The 20,347-nt window shown below is 45.5% G+C and overlaps 1 protein-coding gene across 5 annotated transcripts in view; it reads left to right on the forward strand.

The window, feature by feature from the left end:
* The window catches only part of DCLK2 (doublecortin like kinase 2), a 168,475-nt gene that overhangs the window by 132,526 nt on the left and 15,602 nt on the right, over positions 1-20,347 (forward strand). For all 5 annotated transcript variants that reach the window (XM_040966555.1, XM_040966554.1, XM_040966557.1 and 2 more), the window contains 7 exons: positions 2,823-2,895; positions 3,967-4,075; positions 5,499-5,556; positions 14,047-14,166; positions 14,389-14,535; positions 19,553-19,686; positions 20,045-20,122. In XM_040966555.1, coding sequence (XP_040822489.1) covers positions 2,823-2,895; positions 3,967-4,075; positions 5,499-5,556; positions 14,047-14,166; positions 14,389-14,535; positions 19,553-19,686; positions 20,045-20,122 — 719 coding nt within the window. The remainder of the gene's footprint in view (positions 1-2,822; positions 2,896-3,966; positions 4,076-5,498; positions 5,557-14,046; positions 14,167-14,388; positions 14,536-19,552; positions 19,687-20,044; positions 20,123-20,347) is intronic.

Below are 20,347 nucleotides of genomic sequence, written 5' to 3' on the forward strand. Positions count from 1 at the left end.
TACTTCTCTAGGGCACTGTGGATACTATGCCCTATGTTTCTTGCATTACCAGCAATCCTGGAGAGACGCTGGTGAACACCCCCAGCTTTGCTTGTGCCTGTAGGAAGCCAAACGAGCTTGATCCTATGTCCAGTGACTCAAATGCTCAGTGCAGATTTGTGACTTGGCAACATGGTCTCTGTGGGATTGTAACTGCCAGTACCTTCTGGGACTGAAGAGGCTTCCTTGGACGTTTGCAGGGTGCACAGATGCAGCCTCCTCAGAAGCAACAGTGAGGACCATTTGCTTCATGTCCCTGGAAACCCAGCTCAGAATGTTGCTGTAGGTGTTATTGCCAGGCAGGAGAGAGAGAAGAAAGTTGTGCTGATGCCCTGTCTCTGTTGAGCAGTGCTGTAATTAAACCACCCCTTCTTGTTTTTTGGAGTTTGTCTTTTCTTTCCAATCTCTTTACTTCTAACATGTTTGGATGAATAGTTGCATAAGTCACTCCTGTTGAACCTATATTTTGGTTCTTGAGGTTTAACACTGTAGAAAAATCCCTCCGTTTGCAAGACTCAGACGTTGTTTTTGTTGCTATTATGTGCTATGGAAGCTGCATTTCCTGGTGCTTGGATGACTCGGGCATGTGGCCTTGCCCGAGGCCCCTGCCCTCACCTTTGCTGACACCCCCAGGCCCTGCAGCTGCCGACCTAGCCACAGCCCTATGTGGGGGCTCTGTTTCTACTCCATTTCCAAACACTCACTGCTTGAATCCGACCATCAGCCAGGGATGCGATCACGGGGCTCTCTAGGGCATCAGGTTAGGGCTGGGAACATGAGGCTGCTTTGCAGGATATTGGAGAGTGAGCACTGACTTGGAGGAGTGACCCACCCAGCCGTAAGGGCCTGTGCTGCTGCCCCTTCACAGACTTCCTTCTGGGAGTCCCTGAATTGGACAGGATACATCACCAGCTTGTAGTAAACCTGTACTGAGACTCAAAGTAGCTGAGGAAAGAACCTTGTTAGAAGTCACCTGCCTGTGAGACAGTGAGTGAGCAGGCTTAGGGTGTGGGGCCTGCATAGCCTGAGGTCATGGAGCTTGGTGTGGAGGGGTGGTGGTCCTGCCCTATGCCTATTCCAGCCAGCTGTGGCCTGCGGTTGTGGCAGAGCCTTGCTCTGGGCAGACTACACTATGTAAGTCAAAAGGTCCCAGCCCATCTTGCCATTCCTTTGTTCTGGGGGAAGCAGTGATCATAGTCTTTCTCTGTATCCTCTGATATAGAACTTTCTGGGAACATACATTCTTTATTGTAGAGAGATACCAATTTCTCTCATTGTAGATTAAAAGAAAAAGATATATGTATTTGAAAGGCAGAATGGCAGAAAGAGAGAGCGTGAGAAAGAGATCGTCCCTCACTGGCTCTCTCCCTAAAGGACTGCAACATCTAGGTCCAAGCCAGGCTAAATGAAGCCAGAAGCTAGGAACCCCTCTTGGGTTTCTTACGAAGGTGGCAGAGGCCCGAGCATGTGCACCTGATTTCACAGGTGTTTCGGAAGCTGACTCAGAGGTGGAGCAGCTGAGACTCAAACAGGCACTCTGAGTTAGGAAGCCAGTGTCAGGAGGGGCGGCTTAACCCACTGCACAAAATACCACTCTTTTTCTTTTCGATTGAGAATCCTAACTTTAGAACTAGAGGAGGGGGTAGTCTAAGAATTATTTAGCCAAAGATTTCATGGCTCCTCACATTCAATTTTAAAACATGATTGAGTGAATGAGAATACATTTACTTCCAGGTTCTGTGCTGGCTGTTTTATGGGAAAGTGACAGGAACAAATACTGAGTTGGGTTATGTATCAATGCCAGGTGTTTTACAGATGTTAGCTCATTTTACTCTCTAGCACTCCTCTAACTGGTTACTGGTGCTATCTCCATTTTCAGAGCACAACATTAGGACTTGAAAAGTTTAAGTAACTTTTCTGAAAAGAAAAAAAAGTTGTTTGGGAGGGTGGGAGGAATTGATAGTCATAATGGGCAATGCATGAGAAGAGGCCATTGGAGACACTTTAGAAAGGTCGGTACGGGAGCTGGTCATAACCTAGATAGCATGCTCAAGATCTAGGCTTACTCTATCAGTGAAGAAAACGCGGGGTTTTTGGACTGAGGGGTCGGCAAGGATAGAGTACTATCCTAACTGTCCAGGCCGAAACGTGTGGCCTGGGAGAGCCTGCAAGCAAGAGGCAGGCTGTTGACGAGGGGCCAGTGAGCTGAAGGAGGAACTCGCCCAGGCGGCTGTGGGTAAGGAACGGTACAGAGAAACCTGGCATTTCCTTTAGGCTTTCCTGTAAGTCTTGTCTTGGGCTTGGTTTTAAATTTTTTGTCGGAGAATATTGCTGATGCCGGCATTACCTTCAATTTCGGTGACCAACAAATACGCACATTTTTTTTAAAAGCCACATTTTAAAAATTTCTTATTATCTACCATGTGTCTTTTATCACTGGAATATATTGATTGAACTCTGGGGAGCCAGGTGCTTAGCCTGGCCCAGACTTAGCCATAATTCTAAGCCTCATTTTGCTGCTCTGAAGTGCCTCGCTCAGCTAGGAAACTATCAGGTCTCCTTTATTTCATTGAAGCCAAAAGTAACATGATTTTGAAAAAAAAAAAGAAGAAGAAGATAGTACAAGTTGGTTTTTGTGTTATCTTGGTTGAAAATTTTATTTCTCAGGAAGAGTGAGGGAGATGGGCTGAGCAGGGATGCGTCCCCTCTCCCCATCCCTGTGTTCTCTGTTCATGGACAAGGCTCGCACATGCGTGCTGATGAATGCTAACTTCTCTCTGCAGATTTCTGCTCCCGGCAGGTCTTCTTCCAATGTCAATGGTGGCCCTGAGCTTGCCCGCTGTGTGAGTCCCGAAGGTAAGCCTCTCTCTGATCACTCCTTTTATGAAGGCTTACTGTTGTGAACTTTTCTGTTTAGACATCACTGGCACTGACTTGTGATGTTGCTCAACAGGGATGTGGTCATGTCGCCTCTTCACCCTGTCAGGTGGCAGGGATGGAGGTGACTTCAAGATCAATCAAATGTTGTTATTTAAGCTGTCATGGTTTTGTATTTTAGACTTAGGGTTCCTGTTTTTGTTTTTGCCCAGTGGGGATCTGCTCACAAATCTTTACATGTGTTTCCTTTAACTCAACTTCTTTTGCTATTTCTGTTTTTAATTGTTTTTGTTTGTTTTTTATCTGAAAAAATAGTTATAGGTGGACAAATATCTTCTATCCATTGATTCACTTTCCCAAAACTTGTAAAACTCAGTGTTGAGTCAGACTGAAATCAGGATCTGGGAATTCAATCCTTGTCTCCCCAGTGGTGACGGGCACCCAAGTACATCTCCCAGAAGCTGGACTTGAACCTAGGTCATCCAGTATGTACTGCCGAGGGTCCCAAGCAGCATCTTAATCATTCTAACAGATGCCTGATCCCTTTCACTCAGATGACAACAATAGATTTATTTGATATCTGCTGTGTGCTAGCCTCTGGGACCCATTGTACAAAGTAGCCCTATGTAAGTGGTTCTCCCAATCCTCCAACATATGTAACTTGGTAGGAAAACTTTGAGCCAGTACTATCTTTAACACAGCTTCTTGTCTGGGAAGAATCTCTTACCAGAAACCCTGAAGGAGAAATGTTGAAACATTTCTAAAACTAAATCCTCACTGCTTAAGAAAGAGCCTAGGGAAGTTTTTATGGGAAATCTTTTGGCCCCGATCTAATCACTCCCGCCAACTAACACTTCAGGGATTGTTAAATTTGCTGATGATGTTGATTCCTGTCTCCAGTCACAAGGTCAAAAGGAAATTGGTGACTCAGGTGTGCTGTCCAGGAAATGCGATTTTCTTCAGGTTTGCTACAGTTCTAGAAATGAAGACATTGCAGCTTACCACTTTACAGATAGGGCTGCACACACGCACATTTAATCCTTTTTGCAGGTGTGAATGGAAACAGGTGCTCTGAAACCTCGGCTCTGCTTGAGAAATACAAAATTGGGAAGGTGATTGGTGACGGCAATTTTGCAGTAGTCAAGGAGTGTGTGGACAGGTGAGTGATGGTGAGGACTGCTGTTGCACCTCCACATGCATTTCTCCTTGGAGTTTATGCTTAATGCTCAAAAGATCTTTCTTGGAAGTTTCTTTTTTCTCCCACAGACAGACTCTATGAGTGGGGTGGGTAGCTGTTTTTCTAGCCCACAGTTTTATGGGTGGGAGGGAAGTATACATTCACACACACATTATAAATCTGGTTTGTATGCATTTGGACTGAGATATCCAGCTTCTATCCATAAAAGATTGGAAAGGGTTACTTGAAGAAAAAAATAATAACTATGATAGTCCTGGCGTGTGCCAGACCCTGTTTCCAGTCTGTGCTTTTGTTTGCTTGTTTAACTTCCATAGTTAACCACCCAGTTAATTCTTACTTGAATACCAGTAGTTTGCAGGGCGCATATTCTGAGCCAGCAAATGTTTGCTGACTCTGGTCCATTTTGTAAATAGTATGAAAGTCAGAAGCAATTTAGATTAGAATCTTAGTGTTTATAGGCTATTCTCCAGTATTATAGGCTACTCTCCAGTTTTGAATGTTAATGTTTGTGGGGAATTTTCCAGAAGTTCTGGAAACTGCGGTTTTTCTATTTTGTTCACATCTCCGCTGTAGCTGTAATGCCCCTTATGTTTATACACCAGGGAATGCTTCATTCTGTAAGGTTTTTTACTTAGCTCTGAGACAGAGCTTGCCACCCTAAGAACAAAGTGTCTAAAATATGACTTCTTAGGACTCATTAGAAATCTCAGAGTTTTGGTTTAAGTCATTCCTCCAAGAGAGGCCTCATCAGTGTGTGTCATGGCAGCTTGGCGAAAGCAGTCGACTGCATTTGAGAGAATTAAGGGTCTAAGGATACAGTGGTATTATTTTTAGTTCTTGTGTGTGTGTGTGTGACATCTGAAAGACAGAGATAGTTCACTGTAAATGCCCACAGCAGCTAAGACTGGGCCAGGTCAGAGCCAGGAAACTGGAACTCAGTCTGGATCTCCTATCTGAGTGTCAGGGTGGCAAGGGACTCGAGCCATCTCCTACTCTTTCCAGTCTTTGCAGTAGCAGGATGCTGGATTAGAAGCAGTATGGTTAGGACTGGGGCCAAGTGCTCCGAGAGGGAGAGGCGTGCATCCCTAGCAGCAGTGAAGCCACTGTGCACATGCCTGCCCACCGCAGTGCTCTTCACCAAGCTGCTCTCCTATACCAGAAGATGCTTTGAGCAAGTTCAGAGGAAATTATGTCAAAGTAATGAAAAGTAATTTCAGGATTCTTATGTCCAAGTAAGTGATGTCTGTAGTGCTGGATACCAGCACTTAAAATCGCAGCTGAGATGGCACCAGCTCTGAGCTGGTTTGTGTGGCTGCCTTCCTGGAGCCAGGAAGGAAATCTGCAGTGACCTGCGCCTTTAGCTCATCTCCTGCTCCTCCTCTAGGTCCACCGGAAAGGAGTTTGCCCTGAAGATTATCGACAAAGCCAAGTGCTGCGGAAAGGTATGGCATCCACAAACGCGGTATAGACAAGGTTGGCACCAGGTGGTGATAGGGCTACTCTAAGGAAGACATGGGGAGATCGCCTGGCACACCTCAACTACCAGGGACAGCCAGGGAGACAGGCAGGCTTGTTCTTTCCTGTGTATTTCCAGAAATTGTGATCCTAAAACCTAAGGATGATTTGCAGTTGGTCCTGACTGCACAAAGCGTTAAGTTCTCGCCTCTGGAAAATGCCCATCTCGGAGCTCAGCTGCTGACTCCAGAGATGGCTGCAGCTCTGAGACTTCATGGAGGCTGGTGGATGACACAGGGTTCCTGAGTCAGGGACAAGAGACCTGGTCATGGCACAGGAGGCCGGCTGCATGCAGTTGGCACAGTGGGCTTGTGTCACACCTGAGAAACGTAAGCTAAGAGAAGCCCTAATTGGATAAGGGGCTGCTGCATATCCTGGCTCAGAAGAGTGAGCTTATTGTCCAGGCCAGGAAGTAGATCTACCCCATGTGCTAATGGGGCTCTATCTCTGTGTGGCCAGGGTATCTGCCACACAGACAGCAATGCTGTGGAAAGGGAGTATAGGGGCAGAGCACTGAGACAGGGTGGGCAGCCATGCTGTGGGGAATTGCCTCCAACACCCTGAGGGCGGGGCTGGGAAACGAGCCACAGATGGGACGCTTTCGGAGTTCTTGTCCTTTATGTTGGAATAATATCTGCCAGTACTGACTTTGGGGAGTCCTTAGTGGGAGCACAGTAGTGGAGAGGGCAACCTGGGGGTCCTCTGTCCAACTGCTGGCCATGGCAGACCACCTCCCTTGTGCAGTCATCTGGAATGACATGTGTACTAAGCCTGGAATGCATGCTAGACTTTGAAGACAATATTGAAGGGAAAAATAAAGAAGGAAGAAGTATCTCCTTCATAGCATTGTATTTGATTCACGTTGAAATGATGAAGTTTTGGATATATTAGGTTGTTTCTAAAATTAATGTTATCTTCTTTGCACATTTGGAGTATGGCTGTTAGTAAACTGAGAATTACATGTTTGTTTCACGTTGCCCTGAGTTGGACAGTGGGGAACTTGAACGAGGTTACACATAATTATTTAGTCCTAGCTCCTCCTCTTGTTGCTGCATGACCTTGGAAAGATTGCTTAATCCCTCTGTATTGGCTACTGCCTCTAAAACAGGGGAGGCGGAACCTTTCTTCTGCTGTAGGGCCACTTAGGGCCCAAGGGCATTAAAAGAATGATTGAGTTTGGAGACCCTCCTTCGGTTGCTGTCACAGGGCCAGACCAGATGATCTCACAGGTCTTACACAGCCTACAGCCTGGATGGACCCTGCCCTTGCTGTAACAGGTGTGTATCATAGCAAAGACGAGGTTACTGTGAGAATGGATGGAAGTAAGGCATGGAGGCCATGGGGCAGAGGGCCAGTTTAGCATCCATTTAGCACATGTTAGCTGTTAACATCATTCTTCTGTCAGAGGAATCTAGAATCTGGAATGAACAGTGTTTCGGGTGACAGTGATTTTAATCTTTTGGAACTCCTACTCTTCATCAAACATTTGTGGAAGTGTGTCTGTTTAACAGCGATTCTAAACAGTATTCTGGTAAAGTTTTAGCGAAGTCTTCTCAGAGTCCCAAAACAGAGAAAATCCAGACTGATTTTGTCCCACTACATTGTGGTAGTTAATACAGCAGGGATTGTGCAAAATGCCCCTTTGAATAAAATTTTCTTAATTTTTATCTTTACCTAGCAAATAGAGTTATACATAATTATGATGTTTATGTTTGATTTTCTTAAGTTCTGTATAATTTTACTTACTCTTCTAACAGTATTACTCTTTTTAAACTGTGATTGCCTTTGTCGTAAGTTTTCTCTGCTGTTGTGTGAGCTAAGCAGAATGTGTTATAATTTCTGGACCATGTTCTTTTTGACTGTATTAAAGCTTATTTTCCAAACGAGTTTAAAAAATTGCTGCAGTAAGAATATTGTTTACTTGTTTAGAATTGAAGTAGCTTTATATGCAGAAAAATGAACTGATGCACAAAAAGCTAGGGCAGGTTGGATAGGCCATTTAAAATCTTTGGATCTGGATTTTTCCCCTTATTATAGAAGGTCATTCTATTTCTATAAATAATGATTCTATGTTTATATCCATCCTTACGTTTTGCTTGCTTGAGCAACTATCCTCACACTAAAGCTACATAAAATTACACTTTTAAGACTTGATTGGTTACAAATCAGTTTTTTTCCATTCAATTTCAACTGTAGGGAATAAAAAGATTTAAATTTAGGAGTGCAGTCAGCCTTATTCTGGGATATTGACTGGGTGAGTTACACAGTCAGTAGTGCTGAAAATAGTACCTTCCATTTGTTACCAAGTAGTGGATCCCCAGGTGTTCTATCTTACAAGCACGTTCTCGTTAATTACTTGCAGAGCAGATCTGAACCTTCCACGGACTCTGGTGCAGTAGCTTTCCAGAATCACACAGAGGCAGAGCAGTGATGGGGAGTGGGGTGGCTTGGGACCTTCACCTCTGGGTGGCCAGGCTCACATGCTTCTGCCTCTGTCCAGTATATTCATTTCCTCTCATAATCAGGGCCTGGAGAGAGTTGTTCATCTTTTTGTTCTGTAATATATATGTGTGTGTGTGAAGAGGTTAATTTATTCACCTAAAATTTACCAAGTATATTCTGTGACCACAAAACACTGTCCTGGGGATGAGGTAGTTGAATACAAGGATATTTCAACATTTGTGGATAAGTAGGATTAGCATGTAAGTTTGTTTTGATGCCAACAAAAGAATAGTTGTTAAAACCCGTGTATAATTTTTCCCTAGTAAGTATTTTTCATGAACTTTTAGGGACCTGTTTATTGTAACATTTCAGTACTTTTTTGTACCAAAATAAACTATCCCTTCATTATATTATTCTATTACTATGAGATATCCTTTTCTGTACTTTCAGATCAATTCTGTGAAGGATGTTGTGGAGTTCTTGGGGAAGCATTGGTGTTTCAGCTAGTCCCTGGCTAGGAGGTTGTGTGTGTGGGGTGGAGGGTGTGATGGTGTTTCAGAGCAGCCTGAGCAGGGGCGCAGAGGAGAGAGAGCACACGGCTTCTTTGGCAAAATCTATCTTGGGGCCAGATTTATGCGGGTTGTTGACAGAGCTCTATGGTGTTTGTAAATTCTTCTGGTAAATTCTTAGGAGTTTTCCCAGTTGTCTTTTTAATTCCACGTGCTGATCAAATCCCTGACACAAAGCCCTGGGCTTTATATGACGGTGCTTTTAGTGGTCCTTCTTTCACCTCCCACCCACACAGCATCCATCATCTACGTGCTGCAGCTACGGGCAGATCCTAAGTCCCAAGAGTGGTCCGCTGGCTTGCTGAGGCTTTGGGAATGTCGGTCCGCACACTTGGTGGCTTAAGACCACAGAAGGTGGCACTGTCACAGTTCTGGAGGCAGCAAGTCAGGAAGCCTCACTCTCCTGGGACTTTGGGGGAGGAGTTTGTGCTTGGTCTCTAAATACACTCCGTGGTGGGTCGGCTTCTTGTGCGGCCTCTACCTGCATCTTCATGGGTGCCTTCTCTTATATCTATGCCAATCTTCCTTTGCCTTTTTCTTACAAAAACTTCAGCTAGGGCCTGGCACAATAGCCTAGTGGCTAAAGTCTTTGTCTTGAACCAAGATCCCATATGGGCGCCGGTTCTAATCCCAGCAGCCCTACTTGCCATTGAGCTCCCTGCTTGTGGCCGGGGAAATTTGTCAAGGACGGCCCAAGGCCTTGGGACCCTGCACCCGTGTAGGAGACCTAAAGGAAGGTTCCTGATTCCTGGCTTTGGAGCAGCCCAGCTCCAGCCTTTGCGGCTGCTGGGGAGTGAATGGACGGAAGATCTTCCTCTCTATCTCTCCTTCCTCTCTGTATATCTGACTTTGTAATAAAAGTAAATAAATCTTAAAAAAAAAAAAAAACTTTAGCTAATCTCTACATTGCAAGATCCTTAGTCCTGTCTGCAAATTCTTTTTCCAGATAAGCTAGTATTTATGAGCTGCTGGGATTCGAACTTGATCCTTGGCCATTCCATCTGCTACATTCATCACTAATCCTGAATATTGATTTAAACAACGTTATGCCTTACTGTATCATCCTCAGCATTATTGTTATTTTGTAAGTTACTGAAGGCAGGAAGAGAAGCAAACAGGTACACAGGGAACTCCTATGTGCTGGTTCACTCCACAAATGCCTGCAAGGCCTGCAGGAGCCAGGGTGAGCCACACTGAAGTCAGGAACAGGAAACTCCAACCAGATCTCCTGTTGGATGGCAGAGACACAGCTGCTTGAACCAACAGCCGCTGCCTCATAGATTAGCTAACAGGAAACCAGTAAGGCTGGAACTGAGCACTCTACCTAGTATCCAGTACTCTGACAGGGTTTCAGCATAGTTTGTTTTTCTTTTTTTAAGATATATATATATTTTTTATTTGAAAGGCGGAGTTTCAAAGAGTGGTTCTCCATCTGCTGATTCACTCCCTAAATGGCTGCAGTGGCCAGACCAGACCTGAGAGCCAGGGGCTTCTTCCATCTATGTGACGGGCCCAAGCACTCGGGTCATCTTCCTCTGCTTTCCAAGGCAAATTAGCAGGGAGCTGGATCAGAAGTGGAACAGCCATGTCTCAAAGTAGCACCCATATGGGATGGTGGTGTTGCAAGCAGTGGTTTTACCTGCCGCACCACAACACCAGTCCCAAGGGTTATTACATCTTTAATCCCTAGGCTCAATACCCACGCTTGTCCTCAACATCATTGACTGCCAACTGGAGACCACTATGAGAAAGAATAACACACATTGTGTTTTTCTTCATATGGAAACTTGAATACCTATTGTGTGTTACTGATGATGCTGGTGGCTAGAAATAGGGCAATGGACCAGCAAACACGCACAGCAAGCAGAGAGGAGGAAGGTGGTGTGAACACACGAGGGTAAGAGGGGGCACCCAACCCAGCCTTCCGTGGCAGAGGAGCTGAAATCTGGGCTTGTTCTGAGGAATGAATAAGATCTTCCCAACAGTAAAGACTGTTCTAGAAGGAGAAAAGAACCTCTGTCAGTGCCTGGAAATTGAAGGAGAAGCTGGTCAGAGGGACAGAGAGAAGTAAATCTGTTGATTCAGAGACCTTGAAAAGATTGAGGGGCCAGGACTGGTGATTGATTGGGGACTTGAGTGGATGAGCTGTGGAGGAACCCCAACAGTACTCCCATTTCTGCTTTAGATGCCCAGGTTAGTTCAGTGAGACAGAAACAGGGAGGTGGGGATGAAGGAGAAGTGGAGACTGGCTCATTAGGGAAGGGTCGATCTCCCCAATCTGCTTCTCTGGTCTCTGTCTCTGTTACAGTTCACCGTGGCCAGGGATGAGGCAGGATCATCTGCCAGCTTACCAGTTCTCCTTGTCATTTACTCTTACACAAACTTGTGGAGCACTGCCATGACTTGATTCATATGTAAATTATTTAGAGCTAGAATTGCAAATCACTTAACATAATAATAGGTGATCGAATAATCAGTGTGATTCAAGATAAAAGTGACATTATCTTTAGAAATACTTGGAAAAATGTAATCAGAATATTTTAACAAAAGCAAAAGTTACAAATGGATTGCACGAAGATAAGAAGATACCATTTAAGGATTTCTATACAGTGTTTTGGTTTTGTTTCCTGTGATGGTTAGTTTGAAGAGAATTGTTCCTGTATGCCATGGCCATTGTCTAGCAGAAGACAGGAAAGTGAGATCATAAGTAATGGTGGAGATGATGTTGATACAATATTTGCTCCGAATGTGGAATGTGACGCTGCCATTGGCCCTAAGAGAAGGCCCACGGCACATCCCAGAAGAGTTTGCCTTGTGTATTTATTGAAAAAGATCATGCTTGGGGAGGTGTCCTGTGTGTGATAGACCTCTGCTTTAAATTCAGGTTTGAGACAGCTTGGGGGTCATCGTGATAGGAATCATTTTGCATGTGTCTCTTCAGCTGAACATCCAAAGAAAGCCTCAGGAAAGAGGAAGGATTAGAGTCTTCTGACTTTGCAGAAAATGAGGGACAGGGGGAGAATTGAAGGGATAGCTTTGTTGTGTGTGCCAATAAAAAGCCTGATTTACTGCAGTGGCAGTACTAAGCTCTGTCTTCATTTCACACAGAGCAGAGTCAATTCATTTGCGTGCTTTCACATGTTCACAGACGTATGTCTGACTGGTCTGTGTGATTAAAAACATGCTAGGTATAGATCACCTAAAAACTTCAGGATGTGTGAGTAGACAGGGACACTTGCCAAGTGTTCCCTTTGTGTGACCACAAGGGTTGGCCAGGAGCTGCGTCCCGGGGGACAGAGCAGGGCGCTGACTGCTGCTTTGTCACTTGGACAGATGGACGTGGTCACAGGCGAGAAGCCGCATCTCGGGCTTCCCAGCTGTGGTTTGTTGTTGAAAGCGGAGACCCCTGCTGTTTAGTGGGACTTGGAGGTGTTTGGTGAGTCCTGACCCAAAGACATCCTAGCCTTAAAAAGAAACGTCGACTCCCTTCTTTGCCCAAAGCTTCGTATGGTTCATGTTGCTGCTGCTTGATTTCATCTTTTCAAGGAATGACGTATTTCCTGCTTTCCAACTAGCATGTACATTCTGGGGGGAAAAAAAAAATTAAGGTTTATTTATTAATTTTTTTTGGAAAGCCAGAAGTATAAAGAGGAAAAAAGAGAGGAAGATCTTCTGACCGCTGTTTCACTCCTCAAGTGAGCCGCGATAGCCAGAACTGTGCTCATCCAAAGCCAGGAGCCAGGAGCTTCTTCTGGGTCTCCCACGCGGGTGCAGGGTCCCAAAGCTTTGGGTCGTCCTCGACTGCTTTCCCAGGCCACAAGCAGGGAACTTGATGGGAAGTAGAGCTGCCAGGATTAGAACTGGCGCCAATATGGGATCCTGGCATGTTCAAGATGAGGACTTTGGCTTCTAGGCTACCGCGTCGGGCACCATTCTGAAAAATTTTAACTTGACTTGTACTGATGAGTAGTCCCGTTGAAAGGTACTGATGTATAGAAGCCATAATGTGGGCTTATATGTCAGCAGCCTGTGATTGCATCCCTACCTGCAAGAGCTGTTCCAAAGAGGAAGTGTGAAGATATTCAACCAGGGTCTGTATAGTGTAGCTGCCACTGACAGATAATGATCCCTTCCCGGGAGGTGTTGGTTCCTCCTCTTCCTCCTGCTTCAGGTGTGTGTTTGCCAGCACTGATTGATTGCTTCGACAAAGTAAACTGCAATCAGCACTCAACTTGCCATGTGCAGGCGCCTACAACAGGCTTTCTCTGTGTGTGATTTATTCATTTGCTATGATGTACATCTCCCATTATTGTCAAAAGGATTTGAGATGCCTCAGAATAAAAGTCTACATGCAGATGCATGAAGATAAGGCCAGAAGTAGTATCTGGTATCCTGAATTAGGGATAATTATTTCACTCCTGGAGTGGAGTAATAAATCAGGCTGAGACTGATGAGAGCAAAGGCCAAAGGGCTAGTTGAGGGATCCGAGCACATGTCTCTGTAAGGATTTGTCCATGCATGCATGTTTAGATAGCAAGTACTATGTGTTAGGTTTATCAGAGAGCTAAGCTGTTTGGATGCCTAGGATGTGTAATCGATTCTCTAGGTTCAGCCTGATTGGTTGTAAAGTAAATGAGGATCAATAGTGGGTCACCGTTGGAAGGCTTGCATGGCTGATTTAAACCAGAGCAGTCATCATTCATGGTCCCTAGACTGGCATCGGGAGACCTATTCCTCGGTGCTGTGAGTCAGCGCTGTGCCTCAGTGCCAAGCGCAGCTCTGTCACTCCGCGGAACTGATGGGCAGCTGGTGTTTTCAGAGAAGTGATTACCCTTGAAAATGGGAATAGTGGTCCCTGTGACACTCTGTTTCCAGATTTCTGAGATAGAAGATGGGAAGGAACACCCGTCTGGTGAATGGATTTTTATATCCCATCATGGAGAAAGTTTCCCTTTCATGAATTTCAACATGAAATTCAAATTCATGCTGTAATGGTTTAAAAACTAAAAGTTCTGATGACAGAAGTTGTATAATATGCATGGAAAACTTTATTAGATGCCAAGTCCTTACTTCTGAATTTATGCCAAACTTCACATTCTGGCTGACTTACCCAGCACAGTGCCATGTACCCAGGTTGCCCCAGCATCACAGGGTGCTGGAAGTGATGGTGAGATAGGTGGGGTGCTGTGTGCATCACCAAGCCCTTCCAGCGATGTGTGGAAGTCTGACAATGACGATGAGATGTCCACTTGACCTGCTCTGCCTTAGGGGAACCAACGAGGCCAGGTCTCTGTGCCAAGACACATGCTTTCGTCAGCACTGTCTGTTCCCAGACAGTGTTTGTTTTGTTGTCCTGCACAGGGCGATTGTGGTTTCTCATCCTCTCTTTCTTGCTTCATTTTACAGGAACACCTGATTGAGAATGAAGTGTCAATTCTACGCCGGGTGAAACACCCCAATATCATAATGCTGGTGGAGGAGATGGAAACAGCAACTGAGCTATTCCTGGTGATGGAATTGGTGAAAGTAAGAGGATGGAGAAATTTTCTTTGGTGCCTGATTCCAAAGCATAATATTCTGAAAAATTATGTAACCAGAAAACTGTCTTGGCACCTTGTAACTTTACCAGCTTTAACAGCACTCATGTCATTTTCTTCCATCTAGCCCCAAGCCAATGATCTGTGGTTCTTATCTTCATAGGATTTTGCATTCTTGAACTATTGATAGGCTCTATTTGGTATCCTTTAGGGTGGTGATCTCTTTGATGCAATTACTTCTTCAACCAAGTACACCGAGAGAGATGGCAGTGCCATGGTGTACAACCTGGCCAACGCCCTCAGGTATCTCCACAGCCTCAGCATCGTGCACAGAGACATCAAGCCAGAAAACCTCTTGGTATGTCATCTCTGCTTTTCCCGATGCACCTGCTGCTGTCTCCCTGCATTTCAAATAATCATAACTAGATGCACCCTTGAGGCTATACAGATCCTGCAGTAAGAGATTTGGAATTTAGAAAGTCATAAAGATTCAAGTCGGCAATAATGAAATATTAATGGATTTCTTGAATTGATCTACATTCACTGTTTGCCAGATGTAAAAAGACATTTTTTATTTTGCATTGTAATTGATGGTACTGACTGGAGAAAGATGAGTGGGAAAACTACTTTCTGGGGCAAAAAATTCTACATACATTGGAGACGAACTACAGAATCATAGGAGACAGAAGTAGAACATATGAGGTCATTGATGTGCAGGACAGACTTTAGAAAATTCTCTAGTTCATTCATCTAAATTTTACTCATTGTTGTTGCTTACAAGCCACATTTGTCCTGTTCGATGGAAGAGAAGGTCCTTCCGGTGACACTCACAGACCTTTGTGGTCCTGGCCTGCTTGTCCAGCCTCCTGTGCTGTTAGCTACTCTTCCTTACCCAGCAAGTCACTCACCTGCGTGCTGTGTCTGACTCACTTGCCAGTGGGCCTCGGTACCTAGACGCCACCAATTAATGGAAGCAAATGGTGGCAACTGTGTGATAGAGGAATTTTAGGAAAGTTGGAGGGTCTTGTATGCAAAAACACCCCCAGTACCCAAGACTGAGCTTCCCTTTTCCCATCTCTTGGGGCTGGGTACCATCATCTTATCTGACTCTTCCATATCCTGTTCAAACACACACAAAGGTTGCCCCCATCCTCGGTAGTTAAGCCTTGACTTCATGAACACCCTTTCGTCTCCATTGCTTCTGCCTATTCTGGTCTTCTTTTGCAGAGTTCTCTCTCACAACAGTGTGGAATCTACTCATTTTCTGAGAATTAGCAGGAATTAGGCCTTCTGTGCCATCACCCCCAAGTTCTATGGGCAGAATTCTGTCATAGCCACCTTTTTTTTCTGCTACACTTGCCTGGGTGTTTTGATTCCGTCATTTATTTTTCTGGCTCCTTCTTGAGATTTTAAGCACTGCAGTGGGGTAAAGTTCATGTCTCAATTTGCTTTATATCTTCAGTTTCTTGGATAAAAGCAAACAGGTACCCAGCAGATATATGGAGTCAGTTGGCACCGACAGTCAGTCAGCTCGTAGCAGGTGACCCTGGGAGGCATCTCTGCACCCTACCTTGTGCTTGCACTTTCTAAGTAATTGTTGCCTGGAAGAGTACTTCAAAATTTCATGGAAAATATGTAGTGTGAAGAAATGGCATGGAAGTGGAAGCTTTGGAAGCCAGCCTCTCTTTTTGCTGGGTATTTACTTAAAAGTTGCACAGTTCTTGGTATGACCTGTCTTAAGGAGCTATGCAGATAGGCCCTCCCTCATCCTTAAGCCCGAAATATGATACGCTCCAGAATCTTAGAAAAATCTCTGTGCATCGTGCAAACAAAAAGGGGAAATGGACTCCGTCTCATGAACTCAAATGAGGAGTGGAGGCTGAGTTGAAAGCTGGCTTCTAGTTGAAGGGAGGGCTGTGCTCTGAGCTCCTGTCATGAAGTGGCTTCTCATCCCTCAAGGCCGTGCCGAGGCTGGCTTCCTCCACGTGCTGTTAATGATGGTGTTTCTTCAGCTCCTTGTCTCCACCATGCACCTCACCCCTGCAGCTCCTGGAGTTATTTTGCCATTCTCTGTATCTGTAGGAGCCACAGGCTTCTGGGGGGCTGCTGGTTCCTCTGGAGCCAACCTCCTCTGCAGCATTGATTGTCCAAGATCCAGGCAGGAAGGTGATGGAGGAATAAGAGAACTCTTCTGTCAACCAAGAACCGTCCAGGGGTGCCTTTCTCCCCTCCGGCTCTTTTCTGCCTCCAGTTTCTTAACAGGTGTGAAGTCTCCTCACAGTTGGACACCTCCTCTTCCTCTCTTGTCCTGTCTCAAGGGTAAATAATATAGGAAGGCTTGCTGACTTTAGCATTTGTGTGTTCTGCGATGAAATCAGAGTCTGAATTGCATTCTCAGTCCCCCCTATAATGTCCTCTCCTTTTCTCCCAACCCTACCCTACCCTGTTGTGCTGCCCAAAGATGAGGAAGAGGAAAATGATCATAAACTGAGGCTAGCACTTGATACGGAAAGGCCATGGAGTCTGGCTACAGAAGCAGCCCTAGCCACACTTACCAAAGTACCGTGTGTCTACCATAGGAAACATAACACGGTCACTTGGCAGACTGAGAAATGCCAGCAAGTAGGCCTTGGTCTAGGAGGAGAAAGTGACATTGCGATGCTAGCAGTAAATACCCAGAGAGACTGTCGCCTCTCCCTGTCTGAGAACTGATTCAGATTTTACCCAGCAGACTGCTCAGACATCTGATTTGCATCCCCTTGTCTGGTTGCGGGGTCATAATTTAAAACCCTGCCAGTGGAGATGGATGGGTCGCCGTGTCAGGGAGCACGGGGGTGGCCGTTAATGCAGTGAGTTACAGCCTGGTGGTGCCCTGTCAGAGTTAACTGTGAGCCCAGTGATAAATTCGCCCTCGCCAGGAGTTCTGGGGCTGGGGGGAGAGAGGAGGGTGGCTTGCTCGCATTTGAAGTCCTTCTAAATCATGATGTAGACATGGTACTCTGCACTTGGGCTGGGGGTACATGCTTCCCGTTTCTTGCTTTAGTTTTCCAAGGGCCACTTGGACCGAAGTCTTGCTCAGCCTGTGGGGGGTGGGCGTCCGCACGCTGAGGGCTGGAGCCGGCCCCCCTTGTGACCGTCTGCATTCAGCATCTGTGCCAGCACAGGCTCCCTCGGGCTCCGGCCCCTGCCCCAACTGGGGATCAGACAGATGCGGTACTGTGTGACACACGGTAGGAGGACGTGGTCATGGCTCCATCCTCCTCAACCCTTGGGGTACCTGGAATTCTGGGAGCCTCCATTTCCTTTTCTTCATCACTGTCCAGTAGGATGACTGGGGAAGGCCTGGGAGGTGGTGTGGGAAACAGTGAAGTCTGCAGTGTTTCTGGGAGCGTGAGGGTCTAGGGGGAGCCCAGCTCTTAGGCGAGCCTTCAGCATTCCTGATCACATTAACTTCTTAGTAAAGGAATGCTGTGTGCGTAGCTCCATGTATGCATGTACACCTGCAGTTTTCCCTAAGCGGTGGAGGTTTTCTCCCATTATCTTTCACACCTTTGATTCTCTGACCAGCTAGTACTGGCAGTGAGTCTGTTCTTTCAGACTTGTGATGTGTTGCCAAGGAGTGCCACTTGTCCAGAAGTAACTCGGTGATTGTGGGCTAGGGAGGCCTTTTATGTTAATACTGCTTCTAGCCATGAATTCTCTGTAGGGAATTTGAACCACAGGACTTCTGAGTATCAACAAAAATACCCAACACCCGAAGAGTTGCCACATTGGGTATTTAAGCACTATTTTTCAAAAATTGCATCTGATATATTTTTCTAAGTTATAAAAACAAAGTGTTGATGCCATCAATAAGACTTTATTTTTTTTACTTTCACAATACAGACATCTAAAATATTGTGCCTAAGATGTTCTTATCACTGTAATTACTTGGGAATTTTTAAATGTCTAGGCTTCGGTGAATGCATCATAAATTTTGATTATATCAGATTGTTCTTAATAATGTTTACCTTAAACACAGTGGGTGGAAAGTTGCCCTAAAACTGTGGCCTAAGAATCTCACCTACGGGCGACATTGCTGATAGTACTGGATATATTTCTGCTGAGCTGTGAGGGACTTGGAATCCTTGCCATCTCTCCTTTCACACGGTAGGTTTTTTCTAGGTGTATTTACACGAAAGGCAGAGTGACAGATTGCTCAAGGGACCCTCTCACCTGTCGGTTCATTCCTCAAAATGGCCACCCTAGCCACACCTGGACTGAGCTTAAGCCAGAAGTCCAGAATTTGGTAGGTGGATGGCAAAAACTCCAGTACATGAGCCATCCTCCCCTGATTCCCAGGAGTGTTAGCCGGGAGCTGCTTCGGAAGGAGAGTACCTACAGCTGCACGGGAGTGTGGGTATTCCACTCCAGCCCAGTTCTGGGATACTTAAACATCCTGATGATGGGTGCTGCGTGGTTGTACAGAGTACTTAAGTCTAGAAGAAGTTAATAAAATACTAAGATGAAAAATCATCTTAGTTAATAGCTGAGGACATCAGAGGTAAGGAGCATGTGTCAGGCTGTACTTTCAAAAATGCTCTGGAATGATGGCTGTGGGAAGCCCAAGGCTGCATTCTAGGAGTAATTATATAACCTCTCCCCTAGCCAGTGTCAGACTGATGGGCATGCTGTTCATAATGTTTGCTTGCTTTCTGAATTTCTTCCTTTTGTTAGTAGTACTTGAGATGGAAATCCAGTTCAGTTTATTGTAAATTAGAAGAAAAAAAAAAAGCATGCTAAATACGTGGAAGATAGCAGAACAGTGAAAGACGTTATCTAAGTCTGTTTTGGATCGCTATACTTTTTTTTTTTTAATCAGAAACTGTGCTTTCAACACAGGTATTCTCCTACTTAGTCTTTGTATTTCATTCTTGACTGTTCAGAGAACAGGCTCCCCATCCTCACTGCTCATTTTATTTCTCGGTGGGTGCTTGCTGAGCACCATTTCTTGGATACTCAGAGCGTTACACATAGTGAATGCTCAGTTAAGGTGGCTTTGCTGCCTGCAGGCTTCGAGGTCCCTCTGAAGCCTGCCGGCTAAGCAGATACCTGCTCCTTCATCTGCTGTGTACGTAAGCACCTGTGTTCATTGCAGTCCGAGGAAGGGTGCTTTCTGCAAAGATGGAAGATGTCTTTTCCAAAGCTCACACAATTGTGAAATCCTTGAAGAGAAGAATAAGCACTTGAAAGCCGCAGATAGAAGCGATGGTGTTAGTGTCATTAGTTCATCTTGAGTGCATTGGTACATGTGCCTCTCTCTGCCGAATCCCAAGGGTCCTCCTGTGCTCATTGAGAAAACAGCCACTTTCCATGTGATCTGGTCTCTGTCCCAGGTGTGTGAGTATCCTGACGGCACCAAGTCCCTGAAGCTGGGCGACTTTGGGCTGGCCACCGTGGTGGAAGGCCCTTTGTACACAGTCTGCGGCACCCCAACCTACGTGGCTCCGGAGATCATTGCGGAAACCGGGTAGGAGTCCTGAGGCTGGGAATGGTGCTTGCAGCTTTGGTGAGGAAAGGTGTATTTTTGTGGCTACTGCTGTCAGGGTGGAGGGAGGGAAGAGGAGAGAGACTGCGACCTGAATAGGACTCAGCCTTGAGGAAGCAGAGTCTGTGCTCACAGCTCTGGGGCTGGACTTGGGGCCCCGAGAGGGATCTCACCAAGTCTGTGGTGAGGTGGGGACAAAAACCGATGCATTTGTCCACAGGACAACTGATTTCTCCGCATGAGCTGACAAACCCTTTGTCTAACAAAGTTAATGCTGCAGTAATGTGGACAGGCCTTGAAAGTTCCATGAATGCTCCTCTCCCACCTCTTTGCTTTCTAGCTATGGCCTGAAAGTGGACATTTGGGCAGCCGGCGTGATCACCTATATTCTGCTCTGTGGGTTCCCACCGTTCCGAAGGTCAGTGCCTTGGAATCAGTGTGTTTGAATTGTAAGCACGTGGCTTTACTCCTGATGGTTATAACCAGAAAAGGGCCAATTTAAGTGCCAGTTAGAGGTTCAACAAATACATTCTTATTACCTTAGCATGTCTTAATGTATATTCATTCATTGGAGCCAAGACTTGTATATGCTGTCAATGGTCATTGTTTCATAGACTAAACCTATGATACTGTTACTCCATTC

Source organism: Ochotona curzoniae, unplaced genomic scaffold, assembly GCF_017591425.1.
Source record: "Ochotona curzoniae isolate NIBS_2020 unplaced genomic scaffold, NIBS_Ocur_1.0 scaffold_4506, whole genome shotgun sequence".
Taxonomy (NCBI): domain Eukaryota; kingdom Metazoa; phylum Chordata; class Mammalia; order Lagomorpha; family Ochotonidae; genus Ochotona; species Ochotona curzoniae.